At 49.4% G+C, this 24,501-nt stretch overlaps 2 protein-coding genes across 4 annotated transcripts in view; one reads left to right on the top strand and one right to left on the bottom strand.

Moving 5' to 3' along the window:
• Positions 1-423: 423 nt before the first annotated feature.
• LOC118936517 (uncharacterized protein C19orf57-like) lies at positions 424-8,053 on the bottom strand. Of its 2 annotated transcripts, none has more exons than XM_036939895.1 (7): positions 7,788-8,053; positions 7,516-7,567; positions 6,708-6,826; positions 5,164-6,609; positions 4,977-5,089; positions 2,984-3,061; positions 424-1,026 (listed from the first exon to the last, which is right to left on the bottom strand). In XM_036939895.1, exons 2-7 carry the CDS (start codon positions 7,541-7,543, stop codon positions 918-920), a joined length of 1,893 nt encoding a protein of 630 aa, XP_036795790.1. In that variant the 5' UTR covers positions 7,544-7,567; positions 7,788-8,053; the 3' UTR covers positions 424-917. The 2 variants fall into 2 exon arrangements, with proteins under 2 accessions (XP_036795790.1, XP_036795792.1); XM_036939897.1 differs by having other exon boundaries at positions 5,164-6,519; positions 7,788-8,040.
• An 11-nt stretch (positions 8,054-8,064) lies between these two features.
• The window catches only part of LOC110495043 (coiled-coil and C2 domain-containing protein 1A-like), a 34,402-nt gene continuing 17,965 nt past the window's right edge, over positions 8,065-24,501 (top strand). Inside the window, exons 1-16 of one of the 2 annotated variants that reach the window (XM_036939894.1) lie at positions 8,065-8,241; positions 8,681-8,770; positions 8,883-9,006; positions 9,152-9,258; positions 9,514-9,741; positions 10,024-10,342; positions 10,676-10,785; positions 13,554-13,626; positions 14,439-14,531; positions 14,732-14,859; positions 15,037-15,109; positions 15,732-15,859; positions 16,526-16,625; positions 16,883-17,055; positions 18,900-19,013; positions 20,831-20,889. In XM_036939894.1, the coding sequence (XP_036795789.1) occupies positions 8,714-8,770; positions 8,883-9,006; positions 9,152-9,258; positions 9,514-9,741; positions 10,024-10,342; positions 10,676-10,785; positions 13,554-13,626; positions 14,439-14,531; positions 14,732-14,859; positions 15,037-15,109; positions 15,732-15,859; positions 16,526-16,625; positions 16,883-17,055; positions 18,900-19,013; positions 20,831-20,889 (1,886 nt within the window). In that variant the 5' untranslated portion in view covers positions 8,065-8,241; positions 8,681-8,713. The remainder of the gene's footprint in view (positions 8,242-8,680; positions 8,771-8,882; positions 9,007-9,151; positions 9,259-9,513; positions 9,742-10,023; positions 10,343-10,675; positions 10,786-13,553; positions 13,627-14,438; positions 14,532-14,731; positions 14,860-15,036; positions 15,110-15,731; positions 15,860-16,525; positions 16,626-16,882; positions 17,056-18,899; positions 19,014-20,830; positions 20,890-24,501) is intronic. The other variant, XM_036939893.1, reaches the window with a different exon arrangement.

The following is a 24,501-nucleotide window of genomic DNA, read 5'->3' as shown; positions in this document are numbered from 1 at the left end:
GTGGTCTAAAGTATATAGGGCTGTGGTTTAAAGTAGTGCACTATATAGGGCTGTGGTTTAAAGTAGTGCACTATATAGGACTGTGGTCTAAAGTAGTGCACTATATAGGACTGTGGTCTAAAGTAGTGCACTATATAGGACTGTGGTCTAAAGTAGTGCACTATATAGGACTGTGGTCTAAAGTATATAGGGCTGTGGTTTAAAGTAGTGCACTATATAGGGCTGTGGTCTAAAGTAGTGCACTATATAGGACTGTGGTCTGAAGTAGTGCACTATATAGGGCTGTGGTCTGAAGTAGTGCACTATATAGGGCATTGTCTACAGGTGGACTTTAGGTCTTAGTGGTAAAGGTGATCTTTATGCTGGGAATCTTTAGACTGGTTAGTTATAAAAGCCACATGTTTCATAGAGACACGACTGAGATGAGGAGATGTACAATAACCAAAGATTCACCTTAGTGATCATTTATTTTATAACACATTCTACAAAACACAGTAACTACATACTGTTCCAAACTGATGTCCTCAGCATTAGGAAAGGCAGAGGAGAAGAAAAGAACCCTTAAATGGTATTATAGACCAGCATTATTATTATAACGTTGTGTCCATAGAACTTGACAAACATTCAGTTCTCATCTGGGTTGATACTTTGGATCATTGTTCTCAAACTGATCTTAAGTATTCAAGTCAAAACATAAATACAAATCAACTTTCAAGTGAGCCTCCACTATGTGAAGACTGTTACCCATGAGCCTTTGGGGGCATTGCGATGATGGTTCGCTGTAGGTCCCAAATGGCACCTTATTCCCTATATAGTGTACCACTGTTGACCAGAGCCTTATTCCCTATATAGTGTCTATGGGCCCAGGTCAAAAGTAGGGCACTATATAGGGAATAGGGTGCTATTTGGGAGGCATTCTAGATCTCAGAGCGTCGTGGGGGGAAGACGCGGCGTGGGGGAGGCCTCGCGGTCTTGTTGCCACGGCGAAGAGACTCTAGCTCCCGATGGGTAGCCATCACTACCCGACTGAAAGAGAGGGATGAAGGAGGGAGAGATAGAGATGGAGGGAGGAAAGAAAAGAGGGAGAGAAAAGGAGAGAAGGATAGGGGAGGAAGAGATGCATTGGGAGAGAGTGATATTATTTTCAGTTGCTATTTGTCTGTTTTTACTACTACTTACAAAACATCTGATCACCACTGTCATGCAGCTAACAGTAGTGAAGGAGGAGGGATACAGAACATCCGATCACCACTGTCATGCAGCTAACAGTAGTGAAGGAGGAGGGATACAGAACATCTGATCACCACTGTCATGCAGCTAACAGTAGTGAAGGAGGAGGGATACAGAACATCTGATCACCACTGTCATGCAGCTAACAGTAGTGAAGGAGGAGGGATACAGAACATCTGATCACCACTGTCATGCAGTGTAGTCTGGCCCAGGAGTGTAGTCTGGCCCAGGAGTGGGAAGGTGAACGGAAAGGCTCTGGAGCAACGAACCGCCCTTGCTGTCTCTGCCTGGCCGGTTCCCCTCTTTCCACTGGGATTCTCCCAGTGGACCCTATTACAGGGGCTGAGTCACTGGCTTACTGGGGCTCTCTCATGCCGTCCCTGGAAGGGGTGCGTCACCTGAGTGGGTTGATTCATTGATGTGGTCATCCTGTCTGGGTTGGCGCCCCCCCCCTTGGGTTGTGCCATGGCGGAGATCTTTGTGGGCTATACTCAGCCTTGTCTCAGGATGGTAAGTTGGTGGTTGAAGATATCCCTCTAGTGGTGTGGGGGCTGTGCTTTGGCAAAGTGGGTAGGGTTATATCCTTCCTGTTTGGCCCTGTCCGGGGGTGTCCTCGGATGGGGCCACAGTGTCTCCTGACCCCTCCTGTCTCAGCCTCCAGTATTTATGCTGCAGTAGTTTATGTGTCGGGGGGCTAGGGTCAGTTTGTTATATCTGGAGTACTTCTCCTGTCCTATTCGGTGTCCTGTGTGAATCTAAGTGTGCGTTCTCTAATTCTCTCCTTCTCTCTTTCTTTCTCTCTCTCAGAGGACCTGAGCCCTAGGACCATGCCCCAGGACTACCTGACATGATGACTCCTTGCTGTCCCCAGTCCACCTGGCCGTGCTGCTGCTCCAGTTTCAACTGACCTGAGCCCTAGGACCATGCCCCAGGACTACCTGACATGATGACTCCTTGCTGTCCCCAGTCCACCTGGCCGTGCTGCTGCTCCAGTTTCAACTGTTCTGCCTTATTATTATTCGACCATGCTGGTCATTTATGAACATTTGAACATCTTGGCCATGTTTTGTTATAATCTCCACCCGGCACAGCCAGAAGAGGACTGGCCACCCCACATAGCCTGGTTCCTCTCTAGGTTTCTTCCTAGGTTTTGGCCTTTCTAGGGAGTTTTTCCTAGCCACCGTGCTTCTACACCTGCATTGCTTGCTGTTTGGGGTTTTAGGCTGGGTTTCTGTACAGCACTTTGAGATATCAGCTGATGTACGAAGGGCTATATAAATACATTTGATTTGATTTGATGCAGCTAACAGTAGTGAAGGAGGAGAGAGAGGAACACATTACACAGCTAACAGTAGTGAAGGAGGAGAGAGAGGAACACATTACACAGCTAACAGTAGTGAAGGAGGAGAGAGAGGAACACATTACACAGCTAACAGTAGTGAAGGAGGAGGGAGAGGAACACATGGCACAGCTAACAGTAGTGAAGGAGGAGGGAGAGGAACACATGGCACAGCTAACAGCAGAATTTAGAACCTCATCCCCTGTTCTCCTCCTCTCCTGTGTTAACTAAGGAGGTGAGATCCTAATCTATGTCCATCTGAGCAGACAGCCATCTAGCCAATCTGAGCTCAGAAATCTGTGGGGCAGATCAGGCTGACTTCTAAAGTTCATTAGGTCAAAGGTCATCACTAGGAGAAAGTGGTGAAGCAGTAGAAGGATGGAGGGAGAGGAAGGAAAAGAGACGAAGACTCACTTTAGGTAGGAGAGTTCTCTGATCAGGCCACAGACCAGTTCTGTAGCGTCTTCATGCCCTTCCTCTTCCTCTTTCTCACTAGTTAAGGGGAAGAGAGAGACAGAGAATGGCACCATTCCCTATATAATGCACTACTTTCGACCAGGGCCACATGTGCACTATATGGGGAATAAGGGTTCATCGTAGGCTTCAAAACAAGCCAATACAAAGTTAGAAAATAGTGTACTGGTTCTAGGAAGATGGATAAATGTATCTGACCAGTAATGTTACTGAAACCAGATGAAATATCTAGATCAGTGGTTATCGCTGGGTACTGCAGGTGGTATATCTAGATCAGTGGTTATCGCTGGGTACTGCAGGTGGTATATCTAGATCAGTGGTTATCGCTGGGTACTGCAGGTGGTATATCTAGATCAGTGGTTATCGCTGGGTACTGCAGGTGGTATATCTAGATCAGTGGTTATCGTTGGGTACTGCAGGTGGTATATCTAGATCAGTGGTTATCGTTGGGTACTGCAGGTGGTATATCTAGATCAGTGGTTATCGTTGGGTACTGCAGGTGGTATATCTAGATCAGTGGTTATCGCTGGGTACTGCAGGTGGTATATCTAGATCAGTGGTTATCGCTGGGTACTGCAGGTGGTATATCTAGATCAGTGGTTATCGCTGGGTACTGCAGGTGGTATATCTAGATCAGTGGTTATCGCTGGGTACTGCAGGTGGTATATCTAGATCAGTGGTTATCGCTGGGTACTGCAGGTGGTATATCTAGATCAGTGGTTATCGCTGGGTACTGCAGGTGGTATATCTAGATCAGTGGTTATCGCTGGGTACTGCAGGTGGTATATCTAGATCAGTAGTTATCGCTGGGTACTGCAGGTGGTATATCTAGATCAGTGGTTATCGCTGGGTACTGCAGGTGGTATATCTAGATCAGTGGTTATCGTTGGGTACTGCAGGTGGTATATCTAGATCAGTGGTTATCGCTGGGTACTGCAGGTGGTATATCTAGATCAGTAGTTATCGCTGGGTACTGCAGGTGGTATATCTAGATCAGTAGTTATCGCTGGGTACTGCAGGTGGTATATCTAGATCAGTGGTTATCGTTGGGTACTGCAGGTGGTATATCTAGATCAGTAGTTATCGCTGGGTACTGCAGGTGGTATATCTAGATCAGTGGTTATCGCTGGGTACTGCAGGTGGTATATCTAGATCAGTGGTTATCGCTGGGTACTGCAGGTGGTATATCTAGATCAGTGGTTATCGTTGGGTACTGCAGGTGGTATATCTAGATCAGTGGTTATCGCTGGGTACTGCAGGTGGTATATCTAGATCCGTGGTTATTGCTGGGTACTGCAGGTGGTATATCTAGATCAGTAGTTATCGCTGGGTACTGCAGGTGGTATATCTAGATCAGTGGTTATCGCTGGGTACTGCAGGTGGTATATCTAGATCAGTGGTTATCGCTGGGTACTGCAGGTGGTATATCTAGATCAGTGGTTATCGCTGGGTACTGCAGGTGGTATATCTAGATCAGTGGTTATCGCTGGGTACTGCAGGTGGTATATCTAGATCAGTGGTTATCGCTGGGTACTGCAGATGGTATATCTAGATCAGTGGTTATCGCTGGGTACTGCAGGTGGTATATCCCCCCATGCCTGTGTCTACCTCCTATACCCCCCTCCTTCCTCCCCCCATGCCTGTGTCTACCTCCTATACCCCCTCCTTCCTCCCCCCATGCCTGCGTCTACCTCCTATACCCCCCTCCTTCCTCCCCCCATGCCTGTGTCTACCTCCTATACCCCCCTCCTTCCTCCCCCCATGCCTGCGTCTACCTCCTATACCCCCTCCTTCCTCCCCCCATGCCTGCGTCTACCTCCTATACCAAACTCCTTCCTCCCCCATGCCTGTGTCTACCTCCTATACCCCCCTCCTTCCTCCCCCCATGCCTGCGTCTACCTCCTATACCCCCTCCTTCCTCCCCCTCTCTCACGTCAGAGTGATGGTGTTGAGTTGAGAGTCAGACACGTCGTCCAGAGGCAGCACTCCAAACGGATCAACGACAGCAGCATCATCGTTGTCTCTGGTCAGGTCCGGGGTGGTGGACTGAAATACACAAACAATCAGGACTCAAACAAACAAACAAAGTAACAAACAAAGACGTCAACAAAAACACTCACGTGGTTGTTCTCCTCCGAGCCACCAGGTGTCACTGGAGCCTGGTTGTGCCCCTCCCTTCCAGGACCTGGCTTTGTGGGGGGAGGCATGGTGGACTCTCCTCTGTCAGCCGGGGCCAGAATGAGTGCCCGGGGGTCGGCCACAGTCCCTGCCCCATCTTCAGCCCCCCCCTCTCTCTGGGTAGATGAGCTCTGAACCTCTCCGTGATGCTCCCTCTCTGCCCCAGCCTCCAGAGGGATAGAGGTAAGGGTGGTGGTGGAGGATGGTGTAGGGGCCCTAGGGGGGCTCTCCTCTGGCTCATTAGACCCACAGCCCCCCCTGTCCCCCTCCTGGTTCTTCTCCACAACCCCCTCTGTGTCTAGCTCTTCTTCCACTAACACCACAGGCTGCTCACTCAGTGGGTCCACCTCCAGGCCGGTCCGGAGACCCTCTCCTGTGACCTGCTCTGTCCCAGAATAAGCCACTTCGCAGGGTTCTGCATAGCTGGCCTCTCCCCCTGACTGAAGCTGCTCCTCATCTAACTTCTCCCCCTCTTCCTTCCTCTGTTCAGTGGTACTCCCCAGAGGAGCGGATGGAGGGAAGAATGAAAGGAGGGACGGATCAGAGGATGATGCTGCTGTAGTTCCCTCTACAGCCACCAGGTTGGCACAACCACCACCACTATCACCACTCTGCCCGATGTCCTCCTCTCTCTCTTTCTCCACTTTCTCCTCCTCCGCTTTCCTCACCAGCACCATCTCTTCTCCCTCCCTCCCTCCTTCCGTCACACTCTTTCGTTCCTTCTGCCACTCTATTCCCCTCCTCTCCCTCTCTCCCAGACCACACATCCCCATTCTCCTTCTCCTCTTCTTCACTGGTTCCTCCACAGATCTGTCCTCCTCCACTGGTGGCCCCTCCCTCCCACCACCAAGACAAACACCTCTGTCATCTATAGCCTCCTGCTGTTCACTGTCGAGCTCCTCCATATTGGGCTTTGGGTTCTTCTCTCCACACTGCTCCTCTTTCTTGTCGGTTTGACTGTCCCCGTCCCCAACGTTGACCTCCTTGGAGGGAAGCAGGGAGGGCTGGGGTTGGGGCTGTGCTACAGTCAGTGGGTGTGGGGGGAAGCTGAGGAAACTCTGTGTCTTGATGTCTTCTTCTTCTCTACCCTTGTCATCTTTGACAGAGGACTCCACACTATGGTCTTCGTGTGGACTATTTCCACCATCCTGATTGGTTGGAACTGACTCCTCTGTGCCCGCCCGCTCCACAGCCCCTCCAATGGCCTGTTCTCCCTCGAAGCCAGTCACAACCGGACTTTCCTCCACTGGATCCCCCTCTTGCTTGGGTGCAGTGGTATCTCCCGCTTTGTTAGCCTGCTGAGATGGATGAGTAGTACAGGCGGTCAGAGGGCAGTGGGGATCTTTAGGAGGAGAGGTGGTGTTTAACACTGTTCCCTCAGTGTCCTGCTGCACACAGCAGAGGAGGAGGAATCAGTTAGAACATAGCAACATTTGAATTGTAACTGACAAACGCTCAACCAGCAAATGGAACTTCTGGTGGCTACCTGTTCAAGGTGTGAGGGCTGTGCTTCCACTGTCTCTCCAGAGGGGGAGCTCTCCTCTGACTCATCACTGCACTTTCTCTTCCTTGACCTGAGTGACCTAGGCTGGGGAGGTGTGAAACCTGGAGAGAAAACATCCACTTCATGCTAAGGAACTGTCCTTTCTTTCACACATACATTAGCAAGCAAACGGGTGGACTGGCAACCTTTCACTTTGTTTTTCAGTATCTTGCCAGCAGCATACCACCCTGCATCCCACTGCTGGTTGGCTTCTGAAGATAAGCAGGGTTGGTCCTGGATGGGAGACCAGATGCTGCTGGAAGTAGTGTTGTAGGGCCAGTAGGAGGCACTCTTTCCTCTTGTCAAAACAAATATTGGTCAGTGATTGGGGTCATTGCCCTGTGTATGCTGTCTTTTGGATGGGTTGTTAAATGGGGGTTCTGACTCTCTGTGGTCACTAAAAGATCTCATGGCACTTATTGTTAGAGTAAGGGTGTTAATAAAGGTGTCTGGGGTAAATTCCCCATCTGGCCCTCGTACCATCCTGGTCACCTAATCATCCCCAGCTTCCAATTGGCTCATTCATCCCTGTAACTATTTCCCAGGTTGTTGCTGTAACTGAGAATGTGTTCTCAGTCGACTTACCTGGTTAAATTAAAATCTCAGATAAATTCAACTATGTTGGATGAACGTTTTATGTCCAGGTATTCACTTTAGGAATGAATGATTTCAGCCAATGAAAGTATTGGAGATCGTTTTAAGCCCCAATATACAGTTGATGTGAATTTAACGGGGGTTATTTCAGTCTTACTTGTGGTTTGCTTTTGTTTTTTGGTCATCCTCCCAAGCTAGCTCTTCCAATGCTATGCAAAAACAAAACAGAGACTAAGTGTCAGTTGGCTAAGTTAGCTAACAATGATTTGCCAATAATATCAGATTTCATGACACTGACAAAACATCTCATTCAAAACAAAGACAACTAGCCAATAACATCTATCTAGCTAATACTTTTGAATTTTGATGGGAGATCTTAGTTTCTCCTCAAGCTCTTGGTTTGGTCACAACTGTAGGTAGCTAGCCTACCTGGCAGTGCAGATCAAGACGGATTGTGAGTGGTCTCTCTTGCTTGCTAGCTATCAAACGTTTAACACTCTCACTGAAACATATAGCTACAGTGCATACCAAGCACAACTGTCTTGCTAAGATTTAAACAAATCTAATGTTCGGTGACGAATATAAGATTTTTTACATATAACTTTGACTGGACCTTACAGCTACACACTTGTTAGAATATTTTTCAGCGATTTCTGGGCGTGTTCTTCAAACGCCGTAAAGCGAGATAGTCGCGTTGCCAATGGTTACCCAATGCAGGAAGTAGGAAGTAGCCAATGTACACACCTTTTCGTGTTTTTAATAGCTCTCTAACTAGCAGTAATTTATACGTGACTAGGGTTCTCTCGTATGTTTTCGAAATGATCAGTCGTCGTATGGACTAAGAAAGCGCTCACCATATGGTCCGTGGATAACGTGTGACAAGGTAAAACAAAGATTTTAGTGGCAATGTTTACAAATGACATGGCAGCTTATAGCAAGCTAACGTTACCTTGTTAACAAGCTAACTACTACAAGTCAGAGCTGCTCAACATCGAATGAGGATAAACAACATTTGTGCCATGGATGATACTATGAATTTGCTGTTGATAGCTAACTGCTAACGTCACTGTACTCATTTGTTGCTAAGCGTTGTCAGAGACTGACACAAAACGTGAGCAGTCAACGAATGTGTTATTAGCAGCCATGATATCAATGAAACGTCTCCAACTAGCTAAATGCAGTGTAAATTCAACAAAGTCCTGTAGCTAGCTGTCCATTTTTGTCTGTCAACACGTGTACGATAAAAGCTGAATGTAGCTATCTACTGGAACTATTTGCCACATGTTACAATAGGTCTCTTTGGTTCTGCTGTGTTGTTGTAGTTGTGCCACAGGTCCGTTGACAAGGTTCTCTCCATGAGTCACAGTCGGAACCCCCCGCCCAGGGGACAGGGGGCAGCGCGAGCCAAACAGGTAACGTCATTTTGATCATTGATTTGATAACTGTAAGTCAAGTTGTCATTGATAACACCAGTCATTTGTGTTTTAAATTCTCTTTCTTTTTCCCTCTCTTTGTCTCTGTAAGATGGGGCTGCTCCTGGATCTGTCTCCGGATGGAGGGATGGATGGAGGAGGAAATGAAAAAGAGCTGGAGGCGGAGCTCCTGGCTCTGATGGGCGGGTCCCAGGGGAAGAAAGGGACAGGAAAATGTGAGGATCATCCTATTCTTCACCATCATCATCATCCTCACCCATTATCTTCTCCCAATCTTGTATGAAATAACTTCCACAGACCCTACCACTAGAACCGGGTTGATACCGTGTGTGTGTGTCTGTCCTGCCTGCCTCTCCACAGCTCCAGTTCCCATGGCTGATATCGAGCGTATGGCGGCTCTGTGTATGAAGGACCTTGATGAGGATGATGATGGGGATGATGATCTGGAGGATGATGATGATCTCCTGGTATCCACCATGTTTACACTCCTCTTCACACTTCTCTTGTCCTTTATCTTCCTCCTATCTGTTGTTGTTTCATTCCCAATGGCAACACTTTTCCTGAATTGTGTGTGTGTGTGTGTGTGTGTGTGTGTGTGTCTCTTTCTCTCTCCCTCCCTATCTGTGTGTGTGTGTGTGTGTGTGTGTGTGTGTGTGTCTCTTTCTCTCTCTCTCCCTATCTGTGTGTGTTTTATGCATTTATGTGTCTTTATCCATCCCCAGGCTGAGCTGAATGAGGTGTTGGAGGACGATGATGATGAAGAGGTTCAGAAACCTGCCACCACTCCAAGCTCTAACTCCACCCCCCGCTCCACCCCCAGCACTCCTAGTGGTGCAACCGGGCTCGAGGCCTGCCTGGCTGAACGCATTGACATGTACCAGACAGCCATCTCCAATGCTAATGCAGAGGGGGAGACCAGCAAGGCTCGCAGATACGACCGCGGATTGAAGGTGAGCCAGAGACCATGTGCTGGTTGTATGATGATGTGTCTCAGAGTAGGAGTGCTGATCTATGACCAGTTTTTCCCTTAAGATTATAATGAACAAGATTACTGGACAGGATGGACCTGATCCTAGATCAGCAATCCTATGAGACGCTTGATACATGCGGCTCCAGGAACATGAATTACCCCAGATTCATCTAGCCATATGTAAACCTGTGATTCGACATGTGAAGGTCTACTTTTCCAGTCAGCTGAATTGTATGTTTGCTTGCTTGTTGTCTCCCCCTAGACGTTGCAGTCCATGATGACGTCAGCCAAGAAAGGAAAACCGGTCAACGAAGAGGAAATCCCGCCTCCTGTCTCCACAGGTGGAAAGTCTGCCCCAGCCCCCGTGCAGCAGCCTAAACCAATCAAAGAGAGGGAGCTGCCAACCCCAGTGCTGACGCCCTCCCCGTTCACCAATCAGAAGCCTCTGAGGGAGGCTCCGCCTATTGCCCTGCCTCCTAAGCCCCGCCTCCTGGTCCCCCCTCAGAAACACACTGCCGTTACCCCGGATACACCTGCTATCTCCCCCCTCACCCCCATTCAACCAGACGCACGACACTCAGGTAGACCACACATACACCTTTTTGAAGACAGATACCAGCCTGTAAATGTCAACGCAGTCCCCTAAGCACTGGAACATTCTGGTTGTTATATCACTCTCTCTCTCCCTCCTCTCTCTCTCCCTCCTCTATCCCCCCTCTCCTCTCTCTCTCACTCCTATCTCCCTCCTCTCCTCTCTCTCCCTCCTCTCCTCTCTCTCTCCCTCCTCTCTCTCTCCCTCCTCTCTCTCCCTCCTCCCTCTCTCCCTCCTCTCTCCTTCCTCTCTCCTTCCTCTCTCCCTCCTCTCTCCCTCCTCTCTCCTTCCTCTCTCCCTCCTCTCCTCTCTCTCTCTGTAGAGTTGAAGCAGTGTGTTCTAAACAGACAGAGGGAGTATAAGCTGGCAGCCCTCCACGCCAAGCAGGGAGGAGAGTCAGAGCTGGCCAGACAACACTACCACATCGCCAAGGTACCCCACACACTAGGGGTTAAAGGACCTCCACTAGAGGTTAAATGACCTCCACTAGAGGTTAAATGACCTCCACTAGGGGTTAAATGACCTCCACTAGGGGTTAAAGGACCTCCACTAGGGGTTAAAGGACCTCCACTAGGGGTTAAAGGACCTCCACTAGGGGTTAAAGGACCTCCACTAGGGGTTAATGGACCTCCCCTAGGGGTTAAAGGACCTCCACTAGGGGTTAAAGGACCTCCACTAGGGGTTAAAGGACCTCCACTAGGGGTTAAAGGACCTCCACTAGGGGTTAAAGGACCTCCACTAGGGGTTAAATGACCTCCATGGACCTCCACTAGGGGTTAAAGGACCTCCACTAGGGGTTAAAGGACCTCCACTAGGGGTTAAAGGACCTCCACTAGGGGTTAAAGGACCTCCACTAGGGGTTAAAGGACCTCCACTAGGGGTTAAAGGACCTCCACTAGGGGTTAAAGGACCTCCACTAGGGGTTAAAGGACCTCCTTGGACCTCCACTAGGGGTTAAAGGACCTCCACTAGGGGTTAAATGATCTCCACTAGGGGTTAAAGGACCTCCACTAGGGGTTAAAGGACCTCCACTAGGGGTTAAAGGACCTCCACTAGGGGTTAAAGGACCTCCACTAGGGGTTAAAGGACCTCCACTAGGGGTTAAAGGACCTTCACTAGGGGTTAAAGGACCTCCACTAGGGGTTAAAGGACCTCCACTAGGGGTTATTGGACCTCCACTAGGGGTTAAAGGACCTCCACTAGGGGTTAAAGGACCTCCACTAGGGGTTATTGGACCTCCACTAGGGGTTAAAGGACCTCCACTAGGGGTTAAAGGACCTCCAATAGGGGTTAAAGGACCTCCACTAGGGGTTAAAGGATCTCCACTAGGGGTTAAAGGACCTCCACTAGGGGTTAAAGGACCTCCACTAGGGGTTATTGGACCTCCACTAGGGGTTAAAGGACCTCCACTAGGGGTTAAAGGACCTCCAATAGGGGTTAAAGGACCTCCACTAGGGGTTAAAGGATCTCCACTAGGGGTTAAAGGACCTCCACTAGGGGTTAAAGGACCTCCAAGGACCTCCACTAGGGGTTAAAGGATCTGACCTGCCTATACTGTGCCCCCTCTCTCTCTCTGTCCCTCGCTAGCTCGCTATGAAAGATTTGAGTGTTTGTGTACGGTAATCAATCATTCTCCCCCTATCTAAAAAATACTGAATCGTAAGAGTTGATTCCTAGCGAAATCGAATCGTGACACTCAGAAATGGAAGTTGACACCGGGAGTCGAGGAATCAATTATTTTGAAGTCGACTCTCCACCACTACGTCGTCATCGTTAACAGTGTCAGAAATGGCAGAGAAAGACGAGGCAGCAGTGAGGTCCTGTAAAACCTGTAGGAGTTAAATGAGAAGGACACGCACACTTTCCCAGGTGGAATGTTCTGGTGGGAAAAGTGCCCAACTGTCATACTTGAGTTAAAGTAAAGATACTTTAACTGAAAATATCTCAAGTCACTCTGCAAAATACTACTTGAGTACTATCAAAAGTAAACGTAAAAATCATTTCAAATTCCTTATATTTAGCAAAAAAATGTCATGTTTTTTTAAATGTACAGATAGCCAGGGGCACAGTCTGACATAATTTACAAAAGATGCCTGTGTGTTTAGTGAGTCCGCCAGATCAGAGGCAGTATGGATGAGATGTTCTCTTGATAAGTGTGTGAATTGGACCATTTTCCTGTCCTGCTAAGCATTCAAAGTGTAACAAGTACTTTTAGGAGTCAGGGAAAAGGGAGTAAAAAGTCCATTGTTGTCTATAGGAATGTAGTGTTGTACAAGTAAACAAGGTAGTGTTCCTGTCTGACTAGATGCCAGCTGCTGCATTGCATCAACCAATAGCTGCGTGCCACGTCATCGACTGCTCAGTCTGACATCAAGTTGCTGTATCACATGATGTGTTTAGCTGATATGTTCAACACCTATCCCAGTGGAGGCTGTTGAGGGGAGGACGGCTCATAATAATGGCCTGAACGGAGCAAATGGAATGGCATCGAACACCTAGAAACCTTATGTCTGATGTATTTGATACCATTCCACCTATTCTGCTCCAGTCATAACCACGAGCCCCATCCTCCCCAGTTATGGTGCCACCAACCTCCTGTGACCTATCCAGCCATTGTGAGATCTGGCATGTTGGCAATGTACAGGAACACACCCACCTGACTACACCTCTCCACCTCCTCTCCTTCTCCACCACCTCCTCTCCCTCTCCACCACCTCTTCACCTCCTCTCCCTCTCTACCTCCTCTCCCTCTCCACCACCTCTCCACCTCCTCTCCCTCTCCACCACGTCTTCACCTCATCTCCCACTCCACCACCTCTCCACCTCCTCTCCCTATCCACCACTCCCTCTCCACCTCCTCTCCCTCTCCACCACTCCCTCTCCACCTCCTCTCCCTCACCTCTCCTTCTCCACCTCCTCTCCCTCTCCACCACCTCTTCACCTCCTCTCCCTCTCCACCTCCTCTCCCTCTCCACCACCTCTTCATCTCCTCTCCACCACCACCTCCTCTCCCTCTCCACCTCCTCTCCATCTCCTCTCCCTCTCCACCACCTCTTCACCTCCTCTCCCTCTCCACCTCCTCTCCCTCTCCACCTCCTCTCCACCACCACCTCCTCTCCCTCTTCACCTCCTCTCCCTCTCCTCTCCCTCTCTACCACTTCTTCACCTCCTCTCCCTCTCCACCACCTCCTCTTGTACAGAAACTAGACCCAGTAGTAGAGGCGTTGGACAGAGGGGAACCAGTGGACCTCAGCTCTCTACCTCCCCCTCCAGGTGCGCTTGGTTTATCAATGACACCCTATTCCCTATATAGTGCACTACTTTTGACTAGGGCCTATAGGCTGCCATTTGAAACTCATCCCTAAAGACCTGCTAGAGACTAGAAGACCAGGGTCTGTATTCATAGTGTCTGTCTCATCCCTAAAGACCTGCTAGAGACTAGAAGACCAGGATCTGTATTCATAGTGTCTGTCTCATCCCTAAAGACCTGCTAGAGACTAGAAGACCAGGGTCTGTATTCATAGTGTCTGTCTCATCCCTAAAGACCTGCTAGAGACTAGAAGACCAGGGTCTGTATTCATAGTGTCAGTCTCATCCCTAAAGACCTGCTAGAGACTAGCAGACCAGGGTCTGTATTCATAGTGTCAGTCTCATCCCTAAAGACCTGCTAGAGACTAGAAGACCAGGGTCTGTATTCATAAGTGTCAGTCTCATCCCTAAAGACCTGCTAGAGCTTAGAAGACCAGGGTCTGTATTCATAGTGTCAGTCTCATCCCTAAAGACCTGCTAGAGCTTAGAAGACCAGGGTCTGTATTCATAGTGTCTGTCTCATCCCTAAAGACCTGCTAGAGACTAGAAGACCAGGGTCTGTATTCATAGTGTCTCAGTCTCTGAGAGAGTGTTGATCTGGGATCAGTTTTCCCTTTTAGATCACAATGAAAAAGAGGACATGGGGAACCTGATCCTAGATCAGGACTCCTACTCTGAGACACTTCGTACATTTTGCCCTGACCCCTAAACATCTGATCTCAACCCCCCCGTACGGCGCAACTCCTCTTTCTTCTCATCCCTCTCTCTCTCCTCAGGAGATGCAGTGGTAGAGCGTTCAGCTCCTCCCCAGTCTTCCTCCAGGCCCTCCCCTGCAGCTCCCCCTGCAGCTCCCCCGGTGGCCGACTCCGGTAACACACATAATATTAATGATAATAATGATGGATTGGATAGATAAAGGGTCTTTCTAAAGGGGAAAATCACCTCCATCACCAATGTGTAGCTCCCATCTGGTTGATGCACGGCGGCCATTTTGTGCCAGGTCGCTCAGTGTGTGTGTGTGTGTGTGTGTGTGTGTGTGTGTGTGTGTGTGTGTGTGTGTGTGTGACAGCCCTCCCAGCCCCAGGCAGTGTAGGGGAAGCGTTACAACAGAGGATGGACAGATACAAAGCTGCAGCAGAGGGGGCCAAGAGCAAAGGAGACGACCGCAAGGCACGCATGCACCAGCGCATCGTCAAGGTACACACACACACACACACACAAAGAATGAGAAAGAACTCCAAAAGTTCCATGCTTTTGACAGCAGGAACGTCTCACACACACACTGTAATGTATACCTGCTTGGATACAGCGTACTAATGTTTTTTCTGTGTGTGTGTGTGTGTGTGTGCGTGTGTGTGTGTGTATATGTAACAGCAATACCAGGACGCCATCAGGTCTCATAAGGCTGGACGCCCAGTCAACCTGGCTGATCTCCCTGTACCACCAGGTAACCTGCATTTAGCTGCAGCTTTTATCATCAGCTTTTATTCCCCGTGGGAATCCAACCCACAACCCAGGCGTTGCAGGTGCCATGCTCTACCCACTGGCCCACATATGACCTCTATAGGTGTTTGAGTGTAGTGTGTGTTCAGTCTGTACCGTGTTTGTTTATATGATGGATTCATTGGATGAGAGTTTTTAATTTATATACTTTGTTACTCTCAGACTGGCCCTTGCTAGCATCATGTTTTTTAGCGTGTACTCCGTAGCGGTTTTGTACCGTGTACGCCGTAGCGGGTTTGTAGCATGTTTTTAGCATGTACGCCGTAGCGTGTTTTTAGCATGTTTTTAGCGTGTAAGCCGTAGCGTGTTTTTAGCGTGTAAGCCGTAGCGTGTTTTTAGCGTGTACGCCGTAGCGTGTTTTTAGCGTGTACGCCGTAGCGTGTTTTTAGCATGTACACCATAGCGTGTACGCCTTAGCGTGTAAGCCATGGCGTGTTTTTAGCGTGTAAGCAGTAGCATGTTTTTAGCGTGTACGCCGTAGCGTGTTTGTAGCGTGTTTTTGGCGTGTACGCCGTAGTGTGGTTTTGTTCTCTGTGTTTACTCTGTACTATGTTGTTGTGGCCCAGGCTGTCCTCCGCTGCAGGGCTCAGAGAGCAGCCAGCAGAACTTCATGGGCGTCCTGGAGACGGCCATGAAACTAGCCAATCAGGACGCAGACGCAGAGGACGAGGACGGAACAGGGGAATTGGCCAAGGTAACCACCATGACCTATTATGCTGATACACATGATGTCATGAGATTTCTTGACGCTCAAGATTTAACTTCACTTAACGCTCTCTCTCGTCTCTCTCTCTCTCTCTCTCTCTCTCTCTCTCTCTCTGTCTCTGTCTCTCTCTCGTCTCTCTCTCTCTCTCTCTCTCTCGTCTCTCGTCTCTCTCTCGTCTCTCTCTCTCTCTGTCTCTGTCTCTGTCTCTCTCTCGTCTCTCTCTCTCGTCTATCTTTCTCTCTCTCTCTCTCTCGTCTCTGTCTCTCTCTCTCGTCTCTCTCTCGTCTCTCTCTCGTCTCTCTCTCTCGTCTCTCTCTCGTCTCTCTCGTCTCTCTCTCTCTCTCGTCTCTCGTCTCTGTCTCTCTCTCTCTCGTCTCTCTCTCGTCTCTCTCGTCTCTCTCGTATCTCTCGTCTCTCTCGTCTCTCTCGTCTCGTCTCTGTCTCTCTCTCTCTCATCTCTCTCTCTCTCTCTCTCGTCTCTCTCGTATCTCTCGTCTCTCTCGTCTCTCTCGTCTCTCTCTCTCTCTCTCTCTCTCTCTCTCTCTCTGTCTCTCTCTCTCTCTCTCTGTCTCTCTCTCTCTCGTCTATCTCTCTCTCTCTCTCTCTCTCTCGTCTCTCTCTCTCTCGTCTCTCTCTCCCCCCCTCCCCCTCCAGCCTGCAGTGGGAGCTCCAGTCCAGAAAGGCAAAGCTCCGGCCCCTCCCACACCAGGTTCTGGAGGCAACACAACACAGGGCTCCAGACTGGGGCTTAAAGGTGTGTGTATGTTGGTGTCAGTTTGTGTGTGTGTGTGTGTGTGTACATATTCATAGATGTGTTAAATTCATCCCTTGACGTGAACAAATTCATTCTCCCATTGACACCTCTACATTAGCCACTCTGATGTCTCCCTACACACACACACACACACACACACACACACACACACACATTTCCCTCTCCCCCTCCCTCACACATACATCCACATCCTGACTCCCTCCCTCCCCCCTGTGACGTCCCTTCCTGTGGTGCAGCCCAGCAGCAGTTGGACTTCCTGTTGCTGCGGCGACAGGCGTTCGTCCGCGCGGCGCTGCGTTCTAAACAGATGAGGGACATGCAGGGAGCGGCGGTCCATCTCCGACACGCTAAAGGACTGGACCAGATGATCAGCGCCACCAAGGGAGGCCTGCCTGTAGACATCACCAAGGTGGAGGCTTTTACTCTTCACACTTTATTTTTCCAACACGAGGAGGACTGTGTGTGTCAAGGAGGGCAGGGGGAGGGAAAGGAGGGAGGAGATGGAGGGAGGGAAAGAGAGGAGGACTGTGTGTGTCAAGGAGGGCAGGGGGAGGGAGAGGAGGGAGGAGATGGAGGGAGGGAGAGAGAGGGGGACTGTGTGTGTCAAGGAGGGCAGGGGGAGGGAAAGGAGGGAGGAGATGGAGGGAGGGAAAGAGAGGAGGACTGTGTGTGTTAAGGAGGGCAGGGGGAGGGAAAGGAGGGAGGAGATGGAGGGGGGGAGGGAAAGGATGGAGGGGGGGAGGGAGGGAAAGGAGGAACATTGAGACTGCAGGAGAAGCCAGGAACAGATGGAGAGGACAGGGGGAGACCAAGACACGTGTGTGTGTGTGTGTGTGTGTGTGTGTGTGTGTGTGTGAGTGTGAGAGATAGATAGATATATATATAGATATAGATATAGATATAGATATATATATATATATATATATATATATATATATATATATATATATATATATATATATATATATATATATATATATATATATATATATATAATCTCCTGCTGTTGACTTTTCACACCTCTCTCTATCTCACTGTCTTTTGTGCGTGTGTCAGTGTGTCGGTAACTGTGTGTGTGTGTGTACATATTTGTTTATGTGTTAAATTCATCCCTTGACATTAACAATTTCACACACCCCTCCACCCAATCCCCCACACACACACACACTTACCCCCCCCACACACACACCCACTCCTCTCCCCCTGTCTCCTCTCCCCCTGTCTCCTCCCCCCCTTCCCCCTGTCTCTTCTCCCCTTTCCCCCTGTCTCCTCTCCCCCTTCCCCTGTCTCCTCTCCCCCTTCCCCCTGTCTCCTCTCCCCCTTCCCCCTGTCTCCTTTCCCCCTGTCTCCTCTCCCCCTCCCCCCCTGTCTCCTCTCCCCCCTGTCTCCTCTCCCTCTCCCCCTCCCCCTGTCTCCTCTCCCCCTCCCCTCTCGTCTCCCCTTCCACTCCTCTCTCTGACTCAGAGGGGTTAAATACGGAAGACACATTTTTGGTTGAAAGCGTTCCGTTGTACAACTGACTCGGTTTCCTCCCACAGGTCCCCAGTGCTCCAGTCAGTGAGGAGGACTACTCTCTGACTCTGTATCCCGTTTCCTCCCACAGGTCCCCAGTGCTCCAGTCAGTGAGGAGGACTACTCTCTGACTCGGTCTCCCGTTTCCTCCCACAGGTCCCCAGTGCTCCAGTCAGTGAGGAGGACTACTCTCTGACTCGGTATCCCGTTTCCTCCCACAGGTCCCCAGTGCTCCAGTCAGTGAGGAGGACTACTCTCTGACTCGGTATCCCGTTTCCTCCCACAGGTCCCCAGTGCTCCAGTCAGTGAGGAGGACTACTCTCTGACTCGGTATCCCGTTTCCTCCCACAGGTCCCCAGTGCTCCAGTCAGTGAGGAGGACTACTCTCTGACTCGGTATCCCGTTTCCTCCCACAGGTCCCCAGTGCTCCAGTCAGTGAGGAGGACTACTCTCTGACTCGGTCTCCCGTTTCCTCCCACAGGTCCCCAGTGCTCCAGTCAGTGAGGAGGACTACTCTCTGACTCGGTCTCCCGTTTCCTCCCACAGGTCCCCAGTGCTCCAGTCAGTGAGGAGGACTACTCTCTGACTCGGTATCCCGTTTCCTCCCACAGGTCCCCAGTGCTCCAGTCAGTGAGGAGGACTACTCTCTGACTCGGTATCCTGTTTCCTCCCACAGGTCCCCAGTGCTCCAGTCAGTGAGGAGGACTACTCTCTGACTCGGTATTCCGTTTCCTCCCACAGGTCCCCAGTGCTCCAGTCAGTGAGGAGGACTACTCTCTGGCTCGGTCTCGTTCCTCTCCTCGCTCCTCAGAGCAGTACAACAGCCTCATGGAGCTGCTCCGACAGCAGCACCAGGTTATAACACTCTTATGACAACTCTTACTGCATTAACATGGAGCTCCTCCGACAGCAGCACCAGGTTATAACACTCTTATGACAACTCTTACTGCATTAACATGGAGCTCCTCCGACAGCAGCACCAGGTTATAACACTCTTATGACAACTCTTACTGCATTAACATGGAGCTCCTCCGACAGCAGCACCAGGTTATAACACTCTTATGACAACTCTTACTGCATTAACATGGAGCTCCTCCGACAGCAGCACCAGGTTATAACACTCTTATGACAACTCTTACTGCATTAACATGGAGCTCCTCCGACAGCAGCACCAGGTTATAACACTCTTATGACAACTCTTACTGCATTAACATGGAGCTCCTCCGACAGCAGCACCAGGTTATAACACTCTTATGACAACTCTTACTGCATTAACATGGAGCTCCTCCGACAGCAACACCAGGTTATAACACTCTTATGACAACTCTTACTGCATTAACATGGAGCTCCTCCGACAGCAACACCAGGTTATAACACTCTTATGACAACTCTTACTGCATTAACATGGAGCTCCTCCGACAGCAGCACCAGGTTATAACACTCTTATGACAACTCTTACTGCATTAACATGGAGCTCCTCCGACAGCAGCACCAGGTTATAACACTCTTATGACAACTCTTACTGCATTAACATGGAGCTCCTCCGACAGCAGCACCAGGTTATAACACTCTTATGACAACTCTTACTGCATTAACATGGAGCTCCTCCGACAGCAGCACCAGGTTATAACACTCTTATGACAACTCTTACTGCATTAACATGGAGCTCCTCCGACAGCAGCACCAGGTTATAACACTCTTATGACAACTCTTACTGCATTAACATGGAGCTCCTCCGACAGCAGCACCAGGTTATAACACTCTTATGACAACTCTTACTGCATTAACATGGAGCTCCTCCGACAGCAACACCAGGTTATAACACTCTTATGACAACTCTTACTGCATTAACATGGAGCTCCTCCGACAGCAACACCAGGTTATAACACTCTTATGACAACTCTTACTGCATTAACATGGAGCTCCTCCGACAGCAGCACCAGGTTATAACACTCTTATGACAACTCTTACTGCATTAACATGGAGCTCCTCCGACAGCAGCACCAGGTTATAACACTCTTATGACAACTCTTACTGCATTAACATGGAGCTCCTCCGACAGCAGCACCAGGTTATAACACTCTTATGACAACTCTTACTGCATTAACATGGAGCTCCTCCGACAGCAGCACCAGGTTATAACACTCTTATGACAACTTATTAAACAGTCCACCCCTTCAGCATATATTTAAAACAATATATTTATATAGCACCGCACCAACAATAAAACAATACACACACACACACACACACACACACACACACACACACACACACACACACACACACACACACACACAGACACAGACACAGACACAGACAGACAGACAGATATAGATATATAGATATATTAGTACCAGTCAAAAGTTTGGACAGCTTCTCATTCCAAGCTGTGATCAAATATAAAATATATTTTGATTTGTTTAACACTTTTTTGGTTACTACATGATTCCATATGTGTTATTTCATAGTTTCGATGTCTTCACTATTATTCTACAATGTAGAAAATAGTAAAAATAAATAAATAAAAACCCTGGAATGAGCAGGTGTGTCCAAACTTCTGACTGGTACTGTGTGTGTGTATACATCTATATAATCAGTCCAACGTGTTATAATAGATTCATAACATGTTGATAGTACATTAATAACACAGGATGTGTTTCTCTCTACAGAAATGTCTGGCTTACTCCCAGCAGTTCACTCACATGGGAAGTGTGGCCGAGACCTCCAGGTTAGTGAGTGTGTGTGTGAGTGTGTGTGAGTGAGTGTGTGTGTGTGCACGAGCGTTCGTCAGTACACCGAGCACATCAAGAGGTTGAAAGAATTACCGGACTGATGAACGTCAGTTCAATACATATTTATTATAAAGCAGACATGTTTTAAAAAGAGGTTCAAATACAGACCGTGTTAAAAGGTCATTAAAGCAACCAGGACCAGCACACCACACAGTATGTGTAGATCTACCTCGTTCCTCCCACACTGCTCAGAAACACTCTGTAAAGAGACACACAATAATTAGGATCGGGTGTGGCCTTTTCGTAGGTGTGGCCAATTAGAAGTCGTAGTCAATTAGTAGGTGTGGCCAATTAACTTCTTCTACATGTGGGTTTTGGATGAAAAAAACGGTACCCAAATGCTCTGTGTGACCACCCTGCCAACGTGGCTGGTGGAGTAGACATTCAACCCTGCCAACGTGGTTGGTGATATAGACATTCAACCCTGCCAACGTGGCAGGTGGAGTAGACATTCAACCCTGCCAACGTGGCTGGTGATATAGACATTCAACCCTGCCAACGTGGCTGGTGGAGTAGACATTCAACCCTGCCAACATGGCTGGTGGAGTAGACATTCAACCCTGCCAACATGGCTGGTGGAGTAGACATTCAACCCTGCCAACGTGGCTGGTGATATAGACATTCAACCCTGCCAACGTGGCTGGTGATATAGACATTCAACCCTGCCAACGTGGCTGGTGGACTAGACATTCAACCCTGCCAACGTGGCTGGTGATATAGACATTCAACCCTGCCAACATGGCTGGTGGAGTAGACATTCAACCCTGCCAACGTGGCTGGTGATATAGACATTCAACCCACCAACGTGGCTGGTGGAGTAGACATTCAACCTGCCAACGTGGCTGGTGGAGTAGACATTCAACCCTGCCAACGTGGCTGGTGGAGTAGACATTCAACCTGCCAACGTGGCTGGTGGAGTAGACATTCAACCCACCAACGTGGCTGGTGGAGTAAACATTCAACCCTGCCAACGTGGCTGGTGATATAGACATTCAACCCTGCCAACATGGCTGGTGGAGTAGACATTCAACCCTGCCAACGTGGCTGGTGATATAGACATTCAACCCACCAACGTGGCTGGTGGAGTAGACATTCAACCTGCCAACGTGGCTGGTGGAGTAGACATTCAACCCTGCCAACATGGCTGGTGGAGTAGACATTCAACCCACCAACGTGGCTGGTGATATAGACATTCAACCCACCAACGTGGCTGGTGGAGTAGACATTCAACCTGCCAACGTGGCTGGTGATATAGACATTCAACCCTGCCAACATGGCTGGTGGAGTAGACATTCAACCCACCAACGTGGCTGGTGATATAGACATTCAACCCACCAACGTGGCTGGTGGAGTAGACATTCAACCTGCCAACGTGGCTGGTGGAGTAGACATTCAACCCTGCCAACGTGGCTGGTGGAGTAGACATTCAACCTGCCAACGTGGCTGGTGGAGTAGACATTCAACCTGCCAACGTGGCTGGTGGAGTAGACATTCAACCCACCAACGTGGCTGGTGGAGTAGACATTCAACCCTGCCAACATGGCTGGTGGAGTAGACATTCAACCCTGCCAACGTGGCTGGTGATATAGACATTCAACCCTGCCAACGTGGTTGGTGATATAGACATTCAACCCTGCCAACGTGGTTGGTGATATAGACATTCAACCCTGCCAACGTGGCTGGTGGAGTAGACATTCAACTCTGCCAACGTGGTTGGTGATATAGACATTCAACCCTGCCAACGTGGCTGGTGGAGTAGACATTCAACCCTGCCAACGTGGTTGGTGATATAGACATTCAACCCTGCCAACGTGGCTGGTGATATAGACATTCAACCCTGCCAACGTGGCTGGTGATATAGACATTCAACCCTGCCAACGTGGCTGGTGATATAGACATTCAACCCTGCCAACATGGCTGGTGGAGTAGACATTCAACCCTGCCAACGTGGCTGGTGATATAGACATTCAACCCTGCCAACGTGGCTGGTGGAGTAGACATTCAACCTGCCAACGTGGCTGGTGGAGTAGACATTCAACCCTGCCAACGTGGCTGGTGGAGTAGACATTCAACCTGCCAACGTGGCTGGTGGAGTAGACATTCAACCCACCAACGTGGCTGGTGGAGTAGACATTCAACCCTGCCAACGTGGCTGGTGATATAGACATTCAACCCTGCCAACATGGCTGGTGGAGTAGACATTCAACCCTGCCAACGTGGCTGGTGATATAGACATTCAACCCACCAACGTGGCTGGTGATATAGACATTCAACCCTGCCAACGTGGCTGGTGATATAGACATTCAACCCTGCCAACGTGGCTGGTGGAGTAGACATTCAACCCACCAACGTGGCTGGTGGAGTAGACATTCAACCCTGCCAACGTGGCTGGTGGAGTAGACATTCAACCCTGCCAACGTGGCTGGTGATATAGACATTCAACCCTGCCAACGTGGCTGGTGATATAGACATTCAACCCTGCCAACGTGGCTGGTGATATAGACATTCAACCCTGCCAACGTGGCTGGTGGAGTAGACATTCAACCCTGCCAACGTGGCTGGTGGAGTAGACATTCAACCCTGCCAACGTGGCTGGTGGAGTAGACATTCAACCCTGCCAACGTGGCTGGTGGAGTAGACATTCAACCCTGCCAACGTGGCTGGTGGAGTAGACATTCAACCCTGCCAACGTGGCTGGTGGAGTAGACATTCAACCCTGCCAACGTGGCTGGTGGAGTAGACATTCAACCCTGCCAACGTGGCTGGTGGAGTAGACATTCAACCCTGCCAACGTGGCTGGTGGAGTAGACATTCAACCCTGCCAACGTGGCTGATGATATAGACATTCAACCCACCAACGTGGCTGATGATATAGACATTCAACCCTGCCAACGTGGCTGGTGGAGTAGACATTCAACCCTGCCAACGTGGTTGGTGATATAGACATTCAACCCTGCCAACGTGGCTGGTGATATAGACATTCAACCTGCCAACATGGCTGGTGATATAGACATTCAACCCTCCAACATGGCTGGTGATATAGACATTCAACCCACCAACGTGGCTGGTGATATAGACATTCAACCTGCCAACATGGCTGGTGATATAGACATTCAACCTGCCAACATGGCTGGTGATATAGACATTCAACCCTCCAACATGGCTGGTGATATAGACATTCAACCCTGCCAACGTGGCTGGTGATATAGACATTCAACCTGCCAACATGGCTGGTGATATAGACATTCAACCCTCCAACATGGCTGGTGATATAGACATTCAACCCTGCCAACGTGGCTGGTGATATAGACATTCAACCCTGCCAACGTGGCTGGTGGAGTAGACATTCAACCCTGCCAACGTGGCTGGTGATATAGACATTCAACCCTGCCGACGTGGCTGGTGATATAGACATTCAACCCTGCCGACGTGGCTGGTGGAGTAGACATTCAACCCTGCCAACGTGGCTGGTGGAGTAGACATTCAACCCTGCCAACGTGGCTGGTGATATAGACATTCAACCCCGCCAACGTGGCTGGTGATATAGA

This window comes from Oncorhynchus mykiss, chromosome 13 (genome assembly GCF_013265735.2).
Source record: "Oncorhynchus mykiss isolate Arlee chromosome 13, USDA_OmykA_1.1, whole genome shotgun sequence".
NCBI classification, from domain to species: Eukaryota; Metazoa; Chordata; class Actinopteri; order Salmoniformes; family Salmonidae; genus Oncorhynchus; species Oncorhynchus mykiss.
Note: the sequence above shows the minus strand (reverse complement) of the source record. Positions and strands in the feature narration are given on the sequence as shown.

What these genes read in the sequence shown, in the direction of transcription:
- LOC118936517 (XM_036939895.1), bottom strand. Translation starts at nt 7,543, where the DNA reads ATGACCAAAAAACAAAAGCAAACCACAA. An exon ending in AGCCCTCACACCTTGAACAG is followed by an intron (nt 6,610 to 6,707) that starts GTAGCCACCAGA and finishes TGCTGTGTGCAG; the next exon opens with CAGGACACTGAGGGAACAGT. An exon ending in AGAGAACTCTCCTACCTAAA is followed by an intron (nt 1,027 to 2,983) that starts GTGAGTCTTCGT and finishes CCTCTCTTTCAG; the next exon opens with TCGGGTAGTGATGGCTACCC.